Below are 23,564 nucleotides of genomic sequence, written 5' to 3'. Positions count from 1 at the left end.
AGCAATAGGCACGTTAGCGTTAGCGAATAAACCAGCAAAAGATATTAAATTTCACTAACCTTCATAAACCTTCCTCAGATGACAGTCCTATAACAAAGCTTAAGTTCTTGTTAATCTAACTGCACTGTCCAATTTACAGAAGCTATTACAGTGAAAGAATACCATGCTATTGTTTGAGGATAGTGCACAGTTTTGAACATGAAACGTTATTAATAAACAAATTAGGCACATTTGGGCAGTCTTGATACAACATTTTGAACAGAAATGCAATGGTTCCTTGGATCAGTCTAAAACTTTGCACGTACACTGCTGCCATCTAGTGGCCAAAATCTAAATTGCGCCTGGGCTGGCATAATACATTATGGCCTTTCTCTTGCATTTCAAAGATGATGGTACAAAATAAATACAAAAAACGTTTTTTTTTCCTTTGTATTATCTTTTACCAGATCTAATGCGTTATATTCTCCTACATTCTTTTAACATTTCCACAAACTTCAAAGTGTTTTCTTTCAAATGGTACCAAGAATATGCTTATCCTTGCTTCAGGCCCTGAGCTACAGGCAGTTAGATTTGAGTATGTCATTTTAGGTGAACTTTTTGTGTGACACAGTTACAGGAATATTAAGCAAATCTCCTGAATTCCCATGTTCTTGTGACTGATGTTCAGATTTTTTTGGTTTTCAGGAGGAGACTTTTCAGGAAACCCCTATTCCCACCCTCAATGCACCACCTACAACGAAGGATGGCGGTTCAGCAACCCAGCAGTACTAAGTCAGTATCAACACTGTATTACCTTTTATTATTTATATCAGATTACAGCTATAATACTTTGTACTATTTCACTATGTGTTCAAGTAGCTAAGAATGAAGTTGTCTGTTTGATCAATATTATAACTATGACCAAATATTGGAAAGGTTGATAAGCTAAACCAATCAAAACTAGAATAAGTATACAGTAGTACCATAGTACATCAAGGCGGTGACCCGTTCCTGTAGGTTCATGCTCTACAACATTTGCAGAGTACGACCCTGCCTCACRCAGGAAGCGGCGCAGGTCCTAATCCAGGCACTTGTCATCTCCCGTCTGGAYTACTGCAACTCGCTGTTGGCTGGGCTCCCTGCCTGTGCCATTAAACCCCTACAACTCATCCAGAACGCCGCAGCCCGTCTGGTGTTCAACYTTCCCAAGTTCTCTCACRTCACCCCGCTCCTCCGCTCTCTCCACTGGCTTCCAGTTGAAGCTCGCATCCGCTACMAGACCATGGTGCTTGCCTACGGAGCTGTGAGGGGAACGGCACCTCCGTACCTTCAGGCTCTGATCAGGCCCTACACCCAAACAAGGGCACTGCGTTCATCCACCTCTGGCCTGCTCGCCTCCCTACCTCTGAGGAAGTACAGTTCCCGCTCAGCCCAGTCAAAACTGTTCGCTGCTCTGGCACCCCAATGGTGGAACAAACTCCCTCACGACGCCAGGTCAGCGGAGTCAATCACCACCTTCCGGAGACACCTGAAACCCCACCTCTTTAAGGAATACCTAGGATAGGATAAAGTAATCCTTCTAACCCCCCCCCCCTTAAAAGAGTTAGATGCACTATTGTAAAGTGGTTGTTCCACTGGATATCATAAGGTGAATGCACCAATTTGTAAGTCGCTCTGGATAAGAGCGTCTGCTAAATGACTTAAATGTAAATGTACCATAACAGTTGTGGAGACATTACATGTAAACCTACTGCAGAATCAGTCATAATTTTAACACAAATTAGCTACCCCAGCACAATATCTGATTAACGATTTCCCTGTGAATTATGCAGTGTAACGTTAAATGAGCATGTGTGTGTGCCTTTTGTGGTGTTTGATCTTGTGGTTTCGAACTGCGCTTTCTTCTGTTCACTTTCAGGTTACCCTTATTATTATAGTGCTGCAGCCCGTGGCTCCGCGCCTCCCACTGCTGCCACAGCATATGACCGCCACTAGTTACCATGGAAACATGGTCCAACTGCACAGTCGGGACTGCAGCCTCCATATTGTCCCTGTCTGAGAGGCACTGAGAGGTCAAAGGGAAGCAAGATGGAATCCCCCCTGAATCTTCAGTTTCACCATAGGGGGATGAGTGGCAGGGCGACTGGCTACGCTCAAACACACACACTGGCCAAAGAGGGCCCCCTGGCATCTAGAACTGAACAAACCTTTTTTTTTCTTTTGCGGTGGTTGTTGATGTTGTTTTCTTCATTGATCCTCAATTCTTTACATGGCTAAATCAGTGCGGTATTTCTTGTTGTAATGATAAGCCCAGGGGTTTCTACAGGTTGTATGCCAAAATACAAATACGGTGACTAACCAGCTAACCTGTGTTTAGGGCATGTTGAAGAGTAGGGTGAACCACAGCCTGGTGCTTTTCGCTTACTTTCGAAAGCTTTTTTTGCTGAAAAATATGAAATGCAGACCGTGGTTCAGCAGCATTTTCTATTCTCAAATTGTTTTTATTTTTTAAAGATTTTTTTTCTAATGTACAAAAGTTTCTAAGAATTTTCAGGATTGTGTTTTTTTCTGTCACATTTCGTGTCATATTTTGTTAACTCAGCAGTGTACCATCCTTTGATCTTTTTTGCACTATTACCTGAGCATCTGATTTAATAGAATTGCATTCCAACTGAGTACATTCACTGTAAGTAAAGGGAAAGGGGGATACCTACCGTAATTGCTGGACTATTAAGCGCACCTGAATATAAGCCGTACCCACTGAATTTTTTAAAAATATGTATTTTGTACATAAATAAACCGCACATGTCTATAAGCCGCAAGTGCCTACCGGTACATTGAAACAAATGAACTTTACACAGCCTTTAAACGAAACACGGCTTGTAACAAAAATAAAATAGGCTTTTAAACGAAACACGGTTTGTAACAAAAATAAATAGGCTTTAACGAAACACGGCTTGTAACAAAAATAAAAAAAATAGCAGTAAACAGTAGCCTACCAAGAAAGTCAAACTTCATTGCGGTGGCGATTGTTTTGGCTTTCAGTCGGATCTGCACAGTTGAAACACCTCGGCCGTCTGCTCTCTGTGTGTTGACCCAGTCTTCAAGCTCATTTTCTAGTTCGGGCCATCTGCTTTTCTTCTCTGAAAGCTTTTGTTGTCTTTTTGCACTGAGTCAGTTCCTCACGCTGCTGTTTCCAACGTCTTATCATCGACTCATTAAGGCCAAGCTCCCGTGCAGTGGCTCTATTTCCTTTTCCAACAGCCAGATCGATCGCCTTCAACTTGAAAGCTGCATCATATGCATTTCTCCGTGTCTTTGCCATGATGAGGGTGACAAAATGACTACCGTAATCAGAATGATGGGAAGTTTGAGCGCGCTCGATTTACGTCACATTATGTGACGGTGCTCAGTTTTTTGGCGGCGTGAATCTTGTGATTTTTAAAAATTTATCATAAATTAGCCGCGTCATTGTATAAACCGCGAGGTTCATAGCGTGGGAAAAAAGTAGCGGCTTATAGTCCGGAAATTACGGTAGTCACAATTAATCAAATACTACAGTATGACAGAATACATGTACAGTGGCATTATCCAGATCTAAACTAAAGAAGCCTTCTTAAGAATAACACTTTCATGTGAAATTGATATTCATGTATCTGATCGTTTCTACAGTAATATGATGCACATTGCTCTGGTAAGGATAATACTATATAGTGCTACTATAATATCTCTAGCTAAACATTCTGAAATATAGTTTTACTCTTACCATCAGTTGCCTACATATGTATAAGCTTCAACTGTAAAAAGACTTTAACCTCTTTAGAAATGTCACTTTTCAATACAAATCAAGTCATACTATAGTCCTAAGTATTATTTACATGTAATTGAATAGCCACCTTGCTTTTAAAGGGACACTGAAAAAGTGTACTTTTTACTACGTTTGCCAAAGACTTAGTTTTATATTCAATGTTGTATTTACTGTACGTATGATTATACCCTGAGTGTCCAAAACATTACGAACACCTTCCTAATATTGAATATTTCAGAACAGCCTCAATTCGTCGGGGCATGGACACTCTACAAGGCGTCAAAATCGTTCCACAGGGATGCTGGCCCATGTTGACTCCAAAGCTTTCCACAGTTGTGTCAAGTTGGCTGGATGTCCTTTGTGTGGTGGACCATTCTGGATACACACGGGAAACTGTTGAACGTGAAGATCACAGCAGAGTTGCAGTTCTTGACACAAACCGGTGCGCCTGGCCCCTAATACCATACCCAGTTCAAGGCACTTAAATATTTTGTCTTGCCCATTCACCCTCTGAATGGCTCACATACACAATCCATGTCTCAATTGTCTCAAAGCTTAAAAATCCTTCTTTAACCTGTCTCTTCCCCTGACTGAAGTGGATTTAAAGAGGGACATCAATAAGGGATCATAGCTTTCACCTGGATTCACCCGGGCAGTCTATGTTATGGAAAGAGGAGGTGTTCTTTGTTTTGTACACTCAGTATATAAAGCAGTATTCTCTTTTAAAAGTAGTTAACATTGAACATGTATGTGGTCATTTTAAGTAGAGGCAAATATTAAGATATCTTATATCTGTGTTGAAATTGGATTACTTAATATTATGTCATTTGCAACACATTGCTGCTTTGTAGAATGATTTGTGTATAATATGAAGACAATTCTCTTCTCTGTAAACAGGATCACCTACACTTGACCATTACAGTTTTACACAAACTGGTTTTTAGATATACAGAGCGAGACAAAATTACATTATATTTGTGTCTTAATGTCTTGTTTTGTTTTAAAGTACAACAACAAACCTGTCTTGCAATGGTGCCACAGGTTTCAAACACTAATTTGACACATTCAGTTGTTTGTACGTTTTTTTGTTTGTTTGTTTTCATGACGATGTCACTATGCAATTTGAGACAAATGGCTTTCTGTTTTGTCTTCTGTTGCTAGGCTCAACTTAAAGTAAAATTTCCCTCGGTCTTACAGAGGTGAACGGTGGACAACCAATAAAGCACTTTTTTCCCCCTTTTGATTTTTATTTATGCAGGGAGTCACCATTGAGATCAGGGTCTCATTAACAAGGGAGCACTGTATATACAATTTCAAATTCAATATAAAACAAGCAAAATACAGCACAGCGCATATTATAGAAAAACAATACAATTCCTCAATAAGAAGATCCCTAATCAATATTATAAATTGTCCGAGGGGCACCAAAACATCCAATTGTAATGAATTTTGTAGTTGGTTCCAGCAATGAATTGCTTTAAAACTAATCGTGGATTTCCCTAGTTAGGTGGAGACCCGAGGAACCTCAAGAGTTAACCAACCTTGTGAACGGGTTTGGTATCTCATGTTTTTATATTTAAACAGTTAAGTTATGTATGTCGGAAGCTTCTGTAGTAGAGCTATGTAAACAAAACGGGAATAATGAAGTGATCTACGGGACTTAAATGAGGACCAGTCAACCTTTTGATACAGGATGCAGTGGATTAAAACTGTCACCTGTAATAAAGCGAAGTACACTATGGTAGATGGCATCCAAAGGTTTTAGAGTAGTGGCTGCTGCAATCTGGTAAATGGTGTTACCATAGTCAAGAACCGGCAGGAAAGTTGACTGTGCAATTTGCTAGCCTGGTCAACAGTTGGGGAAATGGCATACATACGTGTCATTTTCAGTTTTATCAGATAGACCAATATTTTTTGATATACATAGTAAAAAGAACAGATCCCAATACCAACCCCTGCAGTACACCTTTTGTAATATCCAGGAAACTAGACACCATCAGAAATCACGCATTGTGTCCTATCTAACATATAATTCTCAAACGACTTGCAAGAAGCCTGATCCAGGCCTATTTCAGTCAGCCTTTGAATGAGAGTGTAGTGGTCAAGACGGTCGAAGGCCTTGGAAAGGTCTATAAATAAGGCAGCACAATGAGTTTTATGATCTAAGCAAATGAACATGTAGAACAAGCATCTGAAACTGAGCTTTGTCCAGGTCTAAAACTAGACTGGTTAGGGTTAGGTTTCTCATTTAGAATGAGAAGTTCAAAAAAGGTTTACAAGATTTGACAACTTTCCAGAAGTTTGCTGGATTCCCACCATTCTCAGATACACAGTCCAAGTATGTTGACTTTACTTTTTAACTAGAGATGTACACCTATTTCGCAAATGTCTGAAGGACTGCCAGCTTTAGTTCAAGCTAAATGTATTTCCTGTAATTTTTCAGACAATTCATGCATGAAGAAAGGGTTTGATCTATACTTTACTCTTAGATTTTTATACGGAGCATGCGTATCTGCAACACTGTTTAACACAGAAGTAAAACAATTTAGGGCCTGATCCGAGTCAGAGATAGATGACACAATCCCCCAGTCACACAACCCCAGATAAGACATGAAATGTTGGTAATTAAAATTCCTAAAATGTCTCTTTGTAATAATGCATGGGTGAGATTTAGGTAGTTCATACATCATTTACGCAGGCTATGGGACAATGGTCATTGAGCTCATTAGCAAAGATTCCATTGGCAGTATACTTATGAGGGACATTTGTTAGAATAACATCTAAAAGAGTAGATTATTCAGGATATTTAAAGTTGGGGTGAGTTGGTTTAGTTATCAGGTCAGTTAGATTTAGCTCAGTAAAAGTATCTTTCAGCCTATCTGAAATTAGCATCAACCAATCCAGATTAAAATCCCCCAATATTACATTTTTTTCTGGATTGTTTAGGCATTATCTTTGAAACTATAGGCTATTTTTGCTAAACTCTACACACTAACCACAAAACCTTACACCAAACCAGCAAAACATTATACATCTCTTGCAAAAGCAAACAATTCTTGCAAAACTCCTCAAACTCTTTAAAAAAGTGTTTTTGTGTAAATACAGTACACACAAACCATCACTTGAATAAGTACACAAAAGACCAATTACGCACCAATAGTATAATTGAAAACACTTGTGGCTTTTTCTTTTTCTGTGTGCAGGGCATAGCAGTTTGCAATAAGGTTTTGTCATATATGTTGTAAACACACAGGTATCCAAATGTGTAAAGTATGGATGTGTATTCTGAACATAACACACTATGAAAAAAAATAAGAGGGCAAAGTAAATTTTTTCCCCCCAAAATGCTCCAATACTCCTCAAACAACCAAAGCGCAGTAGAAGAAAACAAAAACATTTGTGCTAGAAAAAAAAGAACAGAAAAAAATGAGGCTACATCTCGCCTTCTTTGTGGGTCTGGAAACAAGAGTATAATAACAGACGATATTGCCAGTCCTATTTGTCACATCTTCAATTTAAGCCCACTAGAATGTGTGTGCCCTCAGGCCTGGCGGGAAGCTAAAGTCATTCCACTACCTAAGAATAGTAAAGCCCCCTTTACTGGCTCAAATAGCCGACCAATCAGCCTGTTACCAACCCTTAGTAAACTTCTGGAAAAAATTGTGTTCGACCAGATACAATGCTATTTCACAGTAAACAAATTGACAACATAATTTCAGCATGCTTATAGGGAAGGACACTCAACAAGCACAGCACTTACACAAATGACTGATGATTGACAACAAAGAGCTGCAGTTAGTTTCAGAGTGGGTGGCAAGGAAAAAATTAGCCCTAAATATTTCTAAAACTAAAATCATTGTATTTGGAACAAAACACTCACTAAACCCTAAACCTCAACTAAATCTTGTAATAAATTACATGGATGACTAAACAACTTTTTAGTAACCCTAGATTGTAAACTGTCATGGTCAAAACATATTGATGCAGTAGTAGCTAAGATGGGGAGAAGTCTGTCTATAATAAAGCGATGCTCTGCAGTTCAAAGTATACATTATGGGGACAACTTAAAAACAATGCTGCCCCATCAACAGCTCAATCTAAAATGGTTCCCCCCTTGAACTGAAAGAGAGGCTCCTTTTGTAGGGGAAGCCCCTCCCATCAGAACATACCCAGCAGTAATTAATTAAGCAATTACCTTCATCAAAGCCTACATTTTCCACTCATCTAAACATACTGAATGATATACATTACAACACGTTTCTCATGGTACCATATACCAGTATAACCCATTTACAAAATCCCATCCCTACTGACATGGAATCTTCCAATGTGCCCATTCACATGAACGAGCGAGTCGGAACAGGCACTACAAAACCAGCCCGATTACCTAAGCTCTGGTCCTTATCCCAGCCCGATTACCGTAGCTCTGGTCCTTATCCCAGCCCGATTACCGTAGCTCTGGTCCTTATCCCAGCCCGATTACCGTAGCTCTGGACCTTTTCCCAGCATACCCGGAGGCTACAGAGAAAGAGGAACAGAACCAAACAAACAACATGCTCATCCGTAACATTGATACGTACAATAAACGTTGTTTAAAATAAACATGAACGCTTGTCTGTATATTCATTATACCATAAACTGTTACTGACAGGAGGTAAGAATAAAGTGTGAATTGTATGTACTAAGATAGAGAAGTTAACTTGTGTGTCGACCCACATTGTTAACGTACCTGATAACGGAGCAGGGAGGTGCGATGAATGTGTGTGTTAGTGTACCAAACGCTGCCCGCGGCCAGTGACGGACTTCTCCGTCACACAACACTATCGACAAGGCAGGTCCTACAGGCCCTAGTTTTGTCGCACCTTGACTACTATCCAGTCGTGGTCAGGTGCCACAAAAAACTTAGGACTTAGGAAAATTGCAATTGGCTCAGAACAGTGCAGCATGGCTGGCCCTTGGATGTACACAGAGAGCTAATATTAATAATATGCATGTCAATCGCTCCTGGCTGAAAGTGGAGGAGAGATTGAATTCATCACAGCTTTCATGAATGCACCGAGCTGTCTGTCTAAACTACTGGCACACAGCTCGGACACCCATGCATACCCCACAAGACATGCCACAAGAGGTCTCTTCACAGTCCCCAAGTCCAGAACAGAATATGAGAAGCACACAGTCCTACATAGAGTCATAACTACATGGAACTCTATTCCACATCAAGTAACTGACGCAAGCAGAAAATTTGATAAAAGAAACAGATATAAAACACCTTATGGAACAGCGGGGACTGTGAAGCAAAACAAACATTGGCACATACACACGATAACATACGCACTATACATATGCATGGATTTAGCACTGTAGATATCTGGTAGTGGTGGAGTAGGGGCCTGAGGGAACACACCGTGTTGTGAAATCTGTGAATGTATTGTACTGTTTTTAAAATTGTATAAACTGCTTTCATTTTGCTGGACCCCAAGAAGAGTAGCTGCTGCTTTGGCCGCAGCTAATGGAGATCCATAATAAATACAAATAGAAATACAAGAAAGACATCATCCACATTACATGCGATGTCGTCTTGAGCTAGGCAGCGTAGGAAGTATCGCCTGGAGTGCTGTATCCAGGCCTGGCATGACACCTGATCCATGTCTCCACAAGCCTCCTCCATTGCCTGTAGATGGGGTAAGGGGTATGCGTTGGTGGGGCTGGCGATCATACACCTTCCAACGTGAATAATTCTTCAATAAAATTCAAGAACGGACAGTATTGGGGGTGATTGAGTGTGAAGAAAAGTGGGTGACCTGTGAACCAATTGCGGACCACAGCAGCCCAGTGGAAACTACATTGTCCTAGATGATAACGTACCTGGGCTGTTCTGGCCCCTGGTCATTAGGGATTCGTCTGTTGTGGAGGGTGTCCAGAAATGTGATAATGTGTGCAGTGTTGTATTGGCCTAGGATTGCATGATGGTGAAGGATGCTCTTTTGACTAACAGCCGCAGACATTGTTATGTTGCCACCACGTTGTCCCGGGACGTTGATGATGGCACGGTGTCCAATGATATTTCTGTTGCGGCCCCTTGTTTTTACAAGGTTCAAACCTGCCTCGTCCACATATATTAGCTCACGATGCACTGCATCTGCTTCTAGCTCCATGACTCTCTGAAAGAGACAAGACAAAACAATGTGGCACAGTAGGAAAAGATAGGGATCAGTCAATATGATGTAGCACCATACACTTCCAGCTGCAGTACCAGTGGTAGGATAGTATGGCTTACCTGCACATATTCATATCTCAGTTGTTGAACACGGTCTGAGTTTCTTTCAAAAGGGACTCTGAACAGCTGCTTCATCCTAATTATATTGCGTTTCAGTAGACAAGATAGTGCAGAGAGACTAACTCTGTTGACGTTTTGGAATATGGTGTTATCTGCATTATGTGGTCCTGCAGTTCTCTGAGTCTGATGCAGTTATTTGCAATGGCCATATTTACAATGTGGGTCTCCTGCTCTGGGGTGAACTGTTGACCTCTTCCACCAGATACTGGGTTTCCTGCAGTTCTGTAAAAACACATTTGAATGGTTTTAGTGATCCTTCTCATTATGAAAGTACAGTACATATTACTGTACCAGTAAGACTACAGCACATAGTTACTTACCGGTTCTCATTTCTAAATATCTGGATGATACATGCAACAGTATAGCGGCTCAGATTTGGTTGAACCCGTTGCCGAGCCTCCCTCATGCTCATCCCATGGTTGACAACATGGTTAACCATAGTAGCTCTGATTTCATCAGTTATTGTGTTCCTGACTCCCCTTCCCCTTCCCCGTCCTCTCCTTCTCCCCCGTCCTACATCACCTCTTCCTTCTCCTCCTCTTACTTCTTCACCTCCTCTTCTTCCTCCTCTTCCCCATCCTCTCCATCTCCCCCATCCTACATCACCTCTTCCTTCTCCTTCTCCTCCTCTTACTTCTTCACCTCCTTGTCCTCCTCGTCCTCTTCCTCCTCCTCGTCCTCCTCTAGTTCTCACCCCTCTTACTCTCTGTCCAATATTGGCCTCCATTGTTGTCCAAACCAAATGTTTACCTGTGGCCTATTTATAGTGCTCAAGCTCAGATTTTTAAGGGAACTCATTATCTAAGTGTTTTCACGTGTCAATGTGGAAAAGCAATTGGCGAAATGCTGGAGGTCATTTTGCAGGGCTCTGGTAGTGCTCCTCCTGCTCAAAGGCGGAGGTAGCGGTCCTGCTGCTGGGTTGTTGCCCTCCTACGGCCTCCTCCACGTCTCCTGATGTACTGGCCTGTCTCCTGGTAGCGCCTCCATGCTCTGGACACTACGCTGACAGACACAGCAAACCTTCTTGCCCCAGCTCGCATTGATGTGCCATCCTGGATGAGCTGCACTACCTGAGCCACTTGTGTGGGTTGTAGACTCCGTCTCATGCTACCACTAGAGTGAGAGCACCGCCAGCATTCAAAAGTGACCAAAACATCAGCCAGGAAGCATAGGAACTGAGAAGTGGTCTGTGGTCACCACCTGCAGAATCACTCCTTTATTGGGGGTGTCTGGCTAATTGCCTATAATTTCCACCTTTTGTCTATTCCATTTGCACAACAGCATGTGAAATTTATTGTCAATCAGTGTTGCTTCCTAAGTGGACAGTTTGATTTCACAGAAGTGTGATTGACTTGGAGTTACATTGTGTTGTTTAAGTGTTCCCTTTATTTTTTTGAGCAGTGTATTTAACACTACTGATTTGCCAGAATTTTTTAATCACAAATAGAAAAGTATTTGGAGCCTTTTTACCATTTTTTTTTTTTTACAACTATTCCCAATTTAACCCACCAAGACAATGTGCTGTATGATTGGTACCCAGAAAGGCACTAAGGCATCTCTCTATACTCACTGAATGAATGACAAATGGATGAATGGGCAATACTTGTGCACCTTACTTCACAATTGAATTTAAATGAGGCCTAACTGAACGATAAGGATGGTGAAGAGGTTGATTTCATTTAGAAAGACAATAGTTTAATGATGAGTTTTTGCTATGCCTATTTATCAGCAGCAAATAATTTGACCTTGCGCCTTGCAGGTTGATTTTATTTTATTTGAACCTTTATCTAACTTGGCAAGTCAGTTAAGAACAAATTCTTATTTACAATGATGGCCTACTTGGGAACAGTGGATTAACTGCCTTGTTCAAGGGCAGAACAACATATGTTTACCTTGCAGCTCGGGGATTCGATCTAGCAACCTTTTGGTGACTGGCCCAACACTCTAACCACTAGGCAGGTTGATACCATTCCCTTTTAGGTTTTACTTTGTATAAAGAAGCTGTTATGGGACTGTTTTATTTACTATAACTCTATTACTAATCAAATGTATTGTAAGGGAAATGGAAACATGCTTGATGTTGCATAAGGCCTTTAGAATAATGAAGAATGTATCCTTTACTCTATCCAGCGTAGCAAACGATGCCAAATCAAATCCAATTGTATTAGTCACATGCGCCGAATGCAACAGGTGTAGACCTTACAGTGTAATGCTTACTTACGAGCCCCTAACAAGTAATTAAAGAGCAGCAGTAAAACAACAATAGCGAGACTATAAACAGGGGGGTACCGGTACGGAGTCAATGTGCGGGGGCACCGGTTAGTCGAAGTAATATGTACATGTAGGTAGAGTTATTAAAGTGACTAGCCATAGATGATAACAACAGAGAGTAGCAGGGGTGTAAAAAAAAGGGGGGGGTGGCAATGCAAATAGTCTGTCTAGCCATTTGATCAGATGTTCAAGGAGTTTTTAATCTTTTTTTGTTTTTGTTTCACCTTTATTTAACCCGGTAGGCTATTTGAGAACAAGTTCTCATTTACAGCTGCGACCTGGCCAAGATAAAGGAAAGCAGTGCGACACAAACAACAACACAGAGTTACACATGGACTAACCAAGCGTACAGTCAAACACACAATAGAAAAAAAGAAAGTCTATATACAGTGTGTGCAAATCGCGTGAGGAGGTCGGCAATAAATAGGCCATAGTAGCGAAGTTATTCACAATTTAGCATATTAACACTGGAGTGATAAATGAGCAGATGATGATGTGCAAGTAGATACTGGTGTGCAAAAGAGCAGAAAAGTAAATAAAAACAAAATGGGGATGAGGTACATAGATTGGGTGGGCTGTTTACAGATGGACTGTGTACAGCTGCAGCGATCGGTTAGCTGCTCAGATAGCTGATGTTTAAGGTTAGTGAGGGAAATATAAGTCTCCAGCTTCAGCGATTTTTGCAATTCGTTCCATTCACTGGCAGCAGAGAACTGGAAGGAAAGGCGGCCAAAGAGGTGTTGGCTTTGGGGATGACCAGTGAGATATACCTGCTGGAGCGCGTGCTACGGGTGGGTGTTGTGACCAGTGAGCTGAGATAAGGCGGCGCTTTACCTAGCAGAGACTTATAGATGACCTGAAGCCAGTGGGTCTGGCGACGAATATGTAGTGAGGGCCAGCCGACTAGAGCATACAGGTCGCAGTGGTGGGTGGTATAAGGGGCTTTGGTAACAGAACGGATGGCACTGTGATAGACTGCATCCAGTTTGCTGAGTAGAGTATTGGAAGCTGTTTTGTAGATGACATCGCCGAAGTCGAGGATCGATAGGATAGTCAGTTTTACTAGGGAAAGTTTCACGGCGTGAGTGAAGGAGGCTTTGTTGCGAAAATAAAAAGCCGATTTTGGATTGGAGATATTAATATGAGTCTGGAATGAGAGTTTACAGTCTAGCCAGACACCTAGGTATTTGTAGTTGTCCACATATTCTAGATCAGAACCGTCCAGGGTAGTGATGCTAATCGGGCGGGAGGGTGCGGGCAGCTAACGGTTGAAAAGCATGCATTTGGTTTTACTAGCGTTAAGAGCAGTTGGAGGCCACAGAAGGAGTGTTTTATGGCATTGAAGCTCGTTTGGAGGTTAGTTAACTCTTGGCGCACGGATCCCTTCAGCGGGATAATTGTCATCAACAACCGCTGAATTGCAGAGCGCCAAATTCAAAAAGAATTGCTAAAAATATTTATATTCATGAAATCACAAGTGCAATATAGAAAAACACAGCTTAGTTTGTTGTTAATCCACCTGTCGTGTCAGATTTTGAAAATATGCTTTACAGCGAAAGCAATCCAAGCGTTTGTGAGTTTATCAATCACTAGACAAAACAGTAAGAACAGCTAGCCTCAAATTAGCTTCGTCACGAAAGTCAGAAAAGCAATAAAATTTAATCGCTTACCTTTGATGATCTTCAGATGTTTACACTCACGAGACTCCCAGTTACACAATAAATGTTCCTTTTGTTCGATAAAGATGATTTTTATATCCAAAAAACTCCATTTGGTTTGCGAGTTATGTTCAGTAATCCACAGGCTCGTGCCAGTCGTGAAGGGCAGACGAAAATTCCAAATAGTATCCGTAAAGTTCGTAGAAACACGTCAAACGTTTTTATAATCAATCCTCAGGTTGTTTTTAACATAAATAATCGATAATATTTCAACCGGAGGGTAAAGTAATTCAATACTAGAGAGAAAGAAAAGTTGAACTACCACTTTCACGCGCAAGAACTAATCAACGACACTGACGCGATTTGTTAATCTCGCAAATTTTTCAGAATAAAAGCTTGAAACTATGTCTAAAGACTGTTCACAACCGAATCTGGTTGATATCCCTTTAAATGGAGGATATGGAACAGGGATTTTTCAAAATAAGAGGCACTTCCGGGTTGGATTTCCTCAAGTTTTTGCCTGCAAAATCAGTTCTGTTATACTCACAGACAATATTTGGAAACTTTAGAGTGTTTCCTATCCTAATCTGTCAGTTATATGCATATTCTAGCATCTGGGCCTGAGAAATAGGCCGTTTACTTTGGGCATGGTTTTCATCCGGAAGTGAAAATAGTTCCCCCTACTCTAGCGAAGTTAAATTACAGGTTGTAACTCAACAAAATATGAAAAACGCCAAGGGGGGTGAATACTTTTGTAAGGCACTGTATCCCCACAGTATTTTACTTTCTTCAAGCAATTTAAATATGAATTGTAATACATTCCCAGCTGCACAACTGTAGACAAACTAACTTAACATGAATTAGACATATTTTTTAACACATTAATTACACATCAATAATGCATGAATCCAGATGATGAATAACATATCAATTAAGAAATATTTATTCTTGATGTAATAAATATCTACATATTAAATAATTCTGAGTTAATTTTCTCATCACATTAATCAATATATTTTTAGCCTTTTAGTGTTTTCCAGTTCAGCTCCCAGCTCTCACAGAGTGGACACTCCCAGACCCCAAGCCCCTCTCTTGTTGACCCACCCCCTGCCCGACAATTGGTGGTAAACGGCATGATTGGAGAGAAGGGGGGGTCTATATGCGTCTCCGGGGCTAAGACGTGTTATTGGATTAGTATGTGGGCATTTGCCAAAGCCTTCCTCCTCTAGTTCGCCGTAAACACCTTGAAGGACACCTTATGTACAGAACTAACTGTAGTAGCTACCTCCACAAGCTCTTTTCTTGGTGTGCTTTCATGGTTTTGCTCTCTAAGATGAAGAATGTCAAGAAGTTACATTTTTCACTGCTTCTCGTATTAGTGCATGTTTGCTTTGGTAAGTCTACCTTTTCCTTTTCGCTTCCTTTATACCTGATTGGCAACTTAATTAAGCTTTGTTCTGATTGTTAATGGTTTTCAATTGCACTAGAGGGCTTTGAGAGATGGCTAGCATTTTCATAATCATACACTTTAGAGCTAAGAACATGTTTTTCCTGTTCTGTATTTAATGCTTGCCTTTCCTCCCATCGCCTGCTTACCTGCTAGTTGCAAGTGAGTGCAATATCTTATGATTTAATAGAAGTTGTTGGATATTGTTTGAAACTCTCAAGTGATTTAGAAGAATGTAAAATTACACCACAGTACCATCAATTGTGAATACTGTATGTATTTGAAAAAAAGCTATTTTAATTACCTTTGATGGCGTGGGGAAAAGTCAAGAAAAGTGTGTATATTTTTGGGCTGGTTGACGTAACTGCGCCTGTAATCCCAGTCAAGGGATAGAGAAAGCAGAGGGGGTTAGTACAATATACCCTGCTCTGTGTATCTGACACCTACAGCCAGTGCTAAGATGTTATTAGGGGGAATTAGTAGTACAGTATAACAACAAATGGATTAGAGTCTTGATATATCTCTTCTAGCACAAGCAGACTACGCCCCATTTTTCTACGATAATGGGCCCTACAGTAGCAACGGAAACCTGGCACTCTTCAGTCTGTCAGAGGATACTCCTGTCGGTAAGACCTTACCCTAACACCACCCCAAAAATGGCCAAATAACCTGAAATGAACTCTATATATGGTTTGATGTTACTAACATGGTAATGTAGCAAAAAATAAGTAATACATGCTAACATGCCCCTACCAATTCCATTGATTGTTAGCCCGTCGTGGCTAAAGTTAGATGACGTTTGCAATGGCTGTTTAAATAAAATCAAGCCATGGATTTCAGTTTCTCCTGGCCCATAGGCAACTTTCAAGGCGAGGAACAGGGCAATAAATGTACTTTTTGGTCAACCAGTCACTGGCAGGTAGATTAAAAGAAAAATAAATTGCAGTGAAAATTACACCAACAAAACACAAAAAAACAGATGAGCATGCTTTGTTATGTTTCTAAAACAAATACATGTATTACTAGTAAGAAGAAACTAATGTGGTATATTGAATAGTATGTATTTTTTATAACATGAGTCATTTAACCAAAATATCACAGACGAGACAAACATTTTCACCTGCTCCTTTAAGGGCAGGAGGTTACCATGATAGTGTGACTTGAGTCATGTTTGTGCCTGTGAGTCTGATTAGTAGAAGTGTTGTATTCTCTTCCCTAGCAGTTGAAACTCAAACATAGAAAAACTACCTAGCTTGTGAAGAAAAGTAGACTCTCATTTCAAGTTAATTAGACCAAATTTTAGGCCTGTGCGCAGAGTGTCTAAAAATGAATCTTTGACGTGGCTCTTCCTGTGCTCACAGCCCCCAGCTAGACAGTGTTGCAGCACGAGGTGGGATAGACTATATAGGATTCGTAGTTTTTGGATTTTGTGCTATTTATTTACCAGCTATGAAACAAAATGGCAGAAATACTTTGAAAACAGCTACTGGAGCATTTATTCTACTATAAATGTGATCATACTTGACTATTTTTATTCACAAATTGAAACGGGTGGCTTTCTCGTGACTTTCTTTTACAAATAACTATGAATTAACAGACTTATTTTCAATTAACTGGCAACATTTAACATCACAATAAGTTACAGGACTCATTGGATTACGGGGAAGAATAGCAGGTATATTTCGCTCCAGCAGCTGGCATATTCTGTCCTTTCACAATTCACCTGTGGGAACATGGCAGCTCTCAACATTCGGCAACAAGAGTTTGCCACTACTATCCGAGAGATTGTTTGTGAGAAAATGACCTCTGACCTCGACTTGCAATTAAAACTATTGCACTGTTCATTTCTAAAGGGGATACCTAATCAACTAAAGTGTAACATTTGGAGACAGTGAGAAATCAATCTTCTAAAAAAGAATCACTCTAAACTTATTCCTGTAAATTCAATGTGAGGGTCACAGGACTTGAAACTTCCTTTATGAACGATCTTTTCTATGAACTGTTTGGGCAGGAGAAGCTGGGTCCCATGCCACTGATAAACATTGCGCACTGCACGGGTCCTCTCCGGAAGGGATGTCGTGCATGATTGTACAAATCCACAGTTTTGATGTCAAACACCAAATTGTTCACCTCGCAAAAGAATCGGGGCATATGCGGAGAAGAGCATCAGAATCTACCCAGATCTAGGCTAACTCCAATTTGACTGTCTCAATATTCAGGTATGCTATCCACCCACAATCATGCAGCCTAGCCTATGGCTGTGATGCTACCCTCAGCATAAGACAATGATGAGGACACCCCCTCAATTTGGGTAAAAGGTACACATGATCATTTCTGAACATTGGACTTTGTTATTATTATATTGCCAGTGGTCCAGGATATTTAGACAATGATGACTCCACGCCAATTAATGAACAATGGACAATGTACACTGAGTGTACAAAACATTAGGAACAACTGCTCTTTCCATGACATAGACTGACCAGGTGATTCCAGATGAAGGCTATGATCCCTTTGTTATATTACCTGTTAAATCCACTTCAATCAGTAAAGATGGGAAGGAGACAGGTTAAAGAATAAGGACATCCAGCCATCTTGACACAACTGTTGGAAGCATTGGAGTCAACATGGGCCAGCATCCCTGTTGAACGCTTTCGACACCTTGTAGAGTCCATATCCCAACGAATTGAGGGCAAAAGGGGTTGAAACTCAAAATTAGGAGAAGTTCCTAATGCTTTTCACACTCAATGTATTGACGCGCTATACAGACTGGGGTTGCTTCCTTGTGGGGCTACTGTCATACCCTGATCTGTTTCACCTGTCTTTGTGCTTGTCTCCACCCCCGTCCAGTTGTTGCCCATCTTCCCCAGTGCATTTACACCTCAAATCAAATTGTATTTTTATTTATTCATTATTTTTTATATATTTTTTTGTGTTCTCTGTTTGTCTGTTGCCAGTTCGTCTTGTCTTGTCAAGCGTACCAACATGTTTTTTTCTGTGCTCCTGGGTTCCTAGTCTCTGTTCTTTAGCCCTCCCGGTTCCGACCTTTTCTGCCTGCCCTGACACTGAGCCCTCCTGCCTGACCATTCAGCCTGTCCTGACCTCGAGCCTGCCTGCCGCCCGGTACCTTTCGGACTCTGACCTGGTTAATGAACTTCTGTCACGTTCGTCATAGTAATGATTGGACCAAGGCGCAGCGTGTGTAGAGTTCCACATCTTTTAATAATTTGAAACTCACCAAACAAAACAAACAAGCACAAACGAAATGTGACGCTACTGGTGTGCACACAGGCAACTATCTGTAGACAAGATCTCACGAAACACAAAGGGGAAATGGCTGCCTAAATATGATCCCCAATCAGAGACAACAATAAACAGCTGCCTTTGATTGGGAAACATAACAGGTCAACATAAATCATTAATCACCTAGATGACCCACCTTAGTCACTATCATGCCCAAACCAACATAGAGAATAAACAGCTCTCTATGGTTAGGGCGTGACAACTTTTGCCTGTCCTCGACCTCCTATTGCCTGGCCCTTGTCTTTTAATAAATATCAGAGACTCAAACCATTTGTCTCCTTTGACTGGATCTAGGTCTCGCTCTGTGTCGTTATAGCTACAACGCATTGCATCCCTATGGGATAAACTGTTCAGGATAGATTGCCAGTCCCATATGGGCTACCACACAATTCCATTTTTTTTCTTCCTGTTGACATTTTGTGTGCCATTCAGGTTACACTCCTGAATTTATCTCCCAGGGTTGACTTGGCCTACAGGCAATGATTTAGTTATTGTGAAGATCTAGATTATAGACTGCATTTTTGCATAATAAAACATGAGGCTACATTATGTGCTAATAATAATGAGGATAATGGAACAAGAGCTATGGCTCCCACAGCCCTTCCATTGAAAGTTTAGGCATTGATGTTATAGTTGTCCTATTTGTTTTTCCTTTTCTCTTCTTTTTTCTTCATTACCTTAATTCCTCAAGCCTGCAAACTTAACTTTAACTTCTCTGGGATATGTGGGACGGTAGCGTCCCGCTTGGCCTAAAGCCAGAAAAAATGTAGCGCGCCAAATTCAAATATATTACTATAAAAATCAATCTTTCATGAAATCACACATGAAAGACACCAAATTAAAGCTACACATGTTGTGAATCCAGCCAACATGTCTGATTTCAAAAAGTATTTACGGCGAAAGCACACCAAACGATTATGTTAGCTCAGTACATAGCCACAGAAAAACACAGCCATTTTCCCAGCAAAAGATAGTAGTCACAAAAAGCAGAAATAGAGATAAAATTCAAAACTAACCTTTGATGATCTTAATCAGATGACACTCATAGGACATCATATTACACAATACATTTATGTGTTGTTCGATAATGTGCATATTTATATCCACAAATCTCGGTTTACATTGGCGCCATGTTCAGAAATGCCTCCAAAATATCCAGAGAAATTGCAGAGAGCCACGTCAAATAACAGAAATACTCATCATAATACTCATCATAAACTTTGATGATACATGTTTTACATATAATTAAAGATACACTTGTTCTTAATGCAACCGCTGTGTCAGTTTCTTTAAAAACTTTACGGAAAAAGCATACCATGCAATAATCTGAGACGGCGCTCAGAAATACACAACATTTCTCCGCCATGTTGGAGTCAACAGAAATACGAAATTACATCATAAATATTCCCTTAMCTTTGATGATCTTTCATCAGAATGCAGTGCCAGGAATCCTAGTCCCACAATAAATCGTTGTTTTGTTCGATAATGTCCATTACTAGTGTCCAATTAGCTACTTTTGCTAGCACGTTTAGTTCACATGTCCAAACGCTGGCGAACTCGGATGAAAACTTCAAAAAGTTATATTCCAGGTCGAATAAACTGGTCAAATTAAGTAGAGAATCAATCATCAGGATGTTGTTATCATATATATCCAATAACGTTCCAACCGGAGCATTCGTTTTTGTCTACAGAGTAATGGAACTCATGGCCATATCATGACTAGTGCGCGTGACCAGGAACTAGCATTCTGCCAGACCACTGACTCAAATAGCTGCCATCCGGCCCCACATCACACTAGAGGCTTCATTCCACGTTCTACTGACTGTTGACATCTAGTGGAAGGTGTAGGAAGTGCGAACAGATCCATATATTACTGGGATGTGAATAGACGATGAGTTTAACATCAACCAGCCCCAGAATTTCCACGTCCTATTTGGAAGTTTGCCTGCCATATGAGTTCTGTTATACTCACAGACATAATTCAAACAGTTTTAGAAACTTCAGAGTATTTTCTATCCAATAGTAATAATAATATGCATATATTAGCATCTGGGACAGAGTAGGAGGCAGTTCACTATGGGCACGCGATTCAAAGTGAAAATGCTGCCCCCTATCCCTAAAATGCCACACTGTCAAGGTTAGGCTTGCACAGATTGGGAGGACCTCAGGAATGTTCCTGAGGTCAAATTGTGCTTCTCACCCTAACGGTTCTCCCGCTGTCACCCAAAAGCAACTGAAATTTAGGGCCAGGCTTAATTTTGGGCCTTCTACTTTTCACGGCCGTTGAGCTCAGACCGAGCGAGCTACGGTCAAGCGGGGCATCTCGTTGAACTCGGCACAGCCTAGAGATTATCGTAATGCCATTGCAGGCTCTGTGTGTCTTTAAGCCCCGCACTGTGTCACTCCATCCTTGCTGTGTGTGTGTGTGTGCGTGTGTGTTGTGGTGTGTGTGTGGTGTTTGTGTGTGTGGTGTGTGTGTGTGTGTGTGTGTGTGTGTGTGTGTGTGGTGTGTGTGTGTGGGTGTGTGTGTGGTGTGTGTGTGTGGTGTGTGTGATGTGTGTGTGTGAGAGAGCTTTTCTTTGACATCTGTTGGGAGAAATTACTGATTTTACAGTTGATGAGGGTTGCCTAATCAAACATATATATTTTTTTAATGATCTGACCTTTTTAACCCTTCGAATAAGCACCTAAGACACCGTTTTAAGGTACTTCCGGTTGACACAGGAAGCTGAAAGTGAACACATATCCTCCTTGGGGTAGGCTCTTATAGAAAATTGAGTTTTAAGTCTTTACGTTAAAACTGACTTATTTACCGAGGGTTGAATGAGTGTGTGTTATTTCAGAAAATCACAGAAATCTCGCAGAGCTCCGAAACCCACCTTAATGGATTCGTCTGAACACGTTGCAACTGGATCTGAAACTTTTTTGAAAAAATATAAAAAAATTGAACATCACCAATTGTACATTGTACGATTTCTCTTAAATTACGATAGATAAATGGCTGTTTCTTTTTTCCTGACACCGTAGGTTCATGTACTTTGACGTGAAGCGGTCAAATTAGCGCTCTATTTTCGTTTTTGACCTTTAATCACAGAAAAATGGCCTCAGTGGCCTCCATCATTCTTAAATGGAAGAAGTTTGGAACCACCAAGTCTCTGCCTAGAGCTGGCCGCCTGGCCAAATTGAGGGGCCTTGGTCTGGGAGGTGTTCCTCTGAGGAGATGGGAGAACCTTCCAGAAGGACAACCATCTCTGCAGCACCTCACCAATCAGGCCTTTATGGTAGAGTGGCCAGATATTATTCAAATATTATATCTGTTTGGGCTTATTGCTGTCATTTTGCAGTCTTCAAATGATTTGTAATTATGTTTCGGCCACCTGACCATACACTCAAGAAATAAATCGGCCCGCGGCTGAATCAAGTTGATGATCCCTGCTTTATAAAGGTAGGGTAGGCGGGCTAGAATGAAAATATGTTCCTTTAAGGACAACAAAGTCAAGATATTGGAGTGGCCATCAAAGCCCTGACCTCAATCCTATAGAAAATGTGTGGGTAGAACTGAAAAAGTGTGTGCGAGCAAGGAGGTCTACAAACCTGTCTCAGTTACACCTGCTCTGTCAGGAGGAATGGGCCAAAATTCAACCAACTTATTTTGTGAAGCTTGTGGAAGGCTACCCGAAACGTTTGACCCAAGTTCAACAATTTAAAGCAATGCTACCAAATACTAATTGAGTGTATGTAAACTTCTGACCCACTGGGAATGTGATGAAATAAATAAAAGCTGAAATAAATCATTCTCTCTACTATTATTCTGACATTTCACATTCTTAAAATAAAGTGGTGTTCCTAACTGACCTAAGACAGTCAATTGTGAAAAACTGAGTTTAAAAGTATTTGGCTAAGGTGTATGTAAACTTCCGACTTCAACTGTACATAGAACACAAATACTGTCAATCGTTGGCACTAGCTGCCTACATTGTAGATCTGCAACATTTTACTATCCGCTGTGCTTCCAGTACAGTACTGTACATTCTAGAAAATACAGCATGTTGCTGTAGTCAGGTGTTCCAGTAAAATGCTGTAAATGTTTGTTTCAGTAAAAGTCCAGTAAATCTACGGTAATTTACTGGCTTCTGTGCTGCCAGTGATTTACTGTAAAAATTACAGGATTTTTTTTTACAGTATGACAATTATTTTGAGGGGGGAAAAGCCGATGAGATGAGCCATTAACATGCTTTTACTGGGATGACATTGTTGACAATTATTGTTTTAGACTTTTCCCCACAAAACGGCGGACCTTCCTCCTCTTCCTCCCTGCCAGTGCCTAAGACTTGACTTTATCTACAGAAACAAACCTATCCAATTCCCCAAGTGTTTGTCAATTTTTTTTCTAAAACCACAGCTTAGATTGAGAATGTAGCGTGTTGTGAAAATATGATATATTTGCTCCTCAGGCACACAGATCTATGCTCTCAATGGCACCGACCCGGAAGGCCAGGAGGTGAGGTATGGGTTGAGCTTTGAACCCGGTGCCAAAGAATACTTCAGAGTGGAGCCCAAGTCTGGAAACATAACTCTGGTGGAACAACTGGACAGAGAGGTATAGCTTACATCAACATATAGCATATACACTCTGATTGTTTTCTGATTGGTTCATATGAAATATTTTTCTATGAGTATAATATACTGTATATATACTAGTCTTATGAGTAGCTTTCATTCACATTCAGTGGCCTCAAAGTCTTGAATTTTTCTTTCATA

The 23,564-nt window shown here is 40.7% G+C and overlaps 2 protein-coding genes across 2 annotated transcripts in view; both read left to right on the top strand.

The window, feature by feature from the left end:
- Nucleotides 1-2,003, top strand: part of LOC112080830 (paired box protein Pax-2a) — a 70,788-nt gene extending 68,785 nt beyond the window's left edge. The window contains exons 9-10 of the mRNA XM_024146766.2: nucleotides 685-771; nucleotides 1,898-2,003. Coding sequence (XP_024002534.1) covers nucleotides 685-771; nucleotides 1,898-1,974 — 164 coding nt within the window. The 3' untranslated portion in view covers nucleotides 1,975-2,003. The remainder of the gene's footprint in view (nucleotides 1-684; nucleotides 772-1,897) is intronic.
- A 13,267-nt stretch (nucleotides 2,004-15,270) lies between these two features.
- Nucleotides 15,271-23,564, top strand: part of LOC112080834 (cadherin-related family member 1a) — an 86,553-nt gene continuing 78,259 nt past the window's right edge. Inside the window, exons 1-3 of the mRNA XM_024146769.2 lie at nucleotides 15,271-15,447; nucleotides 16,031-16,126; nucleotides 23,258-23,403. Coding sequence (XP_024002537.1) covers nucleotides 15,312-15,447; nucleotides 16,031-16,126; nucleotides 23,258-23,403 — 378 coding nt within the window. The 5' untranslated portion in view covers nucleotides 15,271-15,311. The remainder of the gene's footprint in view (nucleotides 15,448-16,030; nucleotides 16,127-23,257; nucleotides 23,404-23,564) is intronic.

The sequence above is a fragment of the Salvelinus sp. IW2-2015 genome, unplaced genomic scaffold, assembly GCF_002910315.2.
Source record: "Salvelinus sp. IW2-2015 unplaced genomic scaffold, ASM291031v2 Un_scaffold16525, whole genome shotgun sequence".
Taxonomy (NCBI): Eukaryota; Metazoa; Chordata; class Actinopteri; order Salmoniformes; family Salmonidae; genus Salvelinus; species Salvelinus sp. IW2-2015.
The sequence above is the reverse complement of the archived record's forward strand: the minus strand, read 5'-3'. Positions and strand labels throughout refer to the sequence as shown.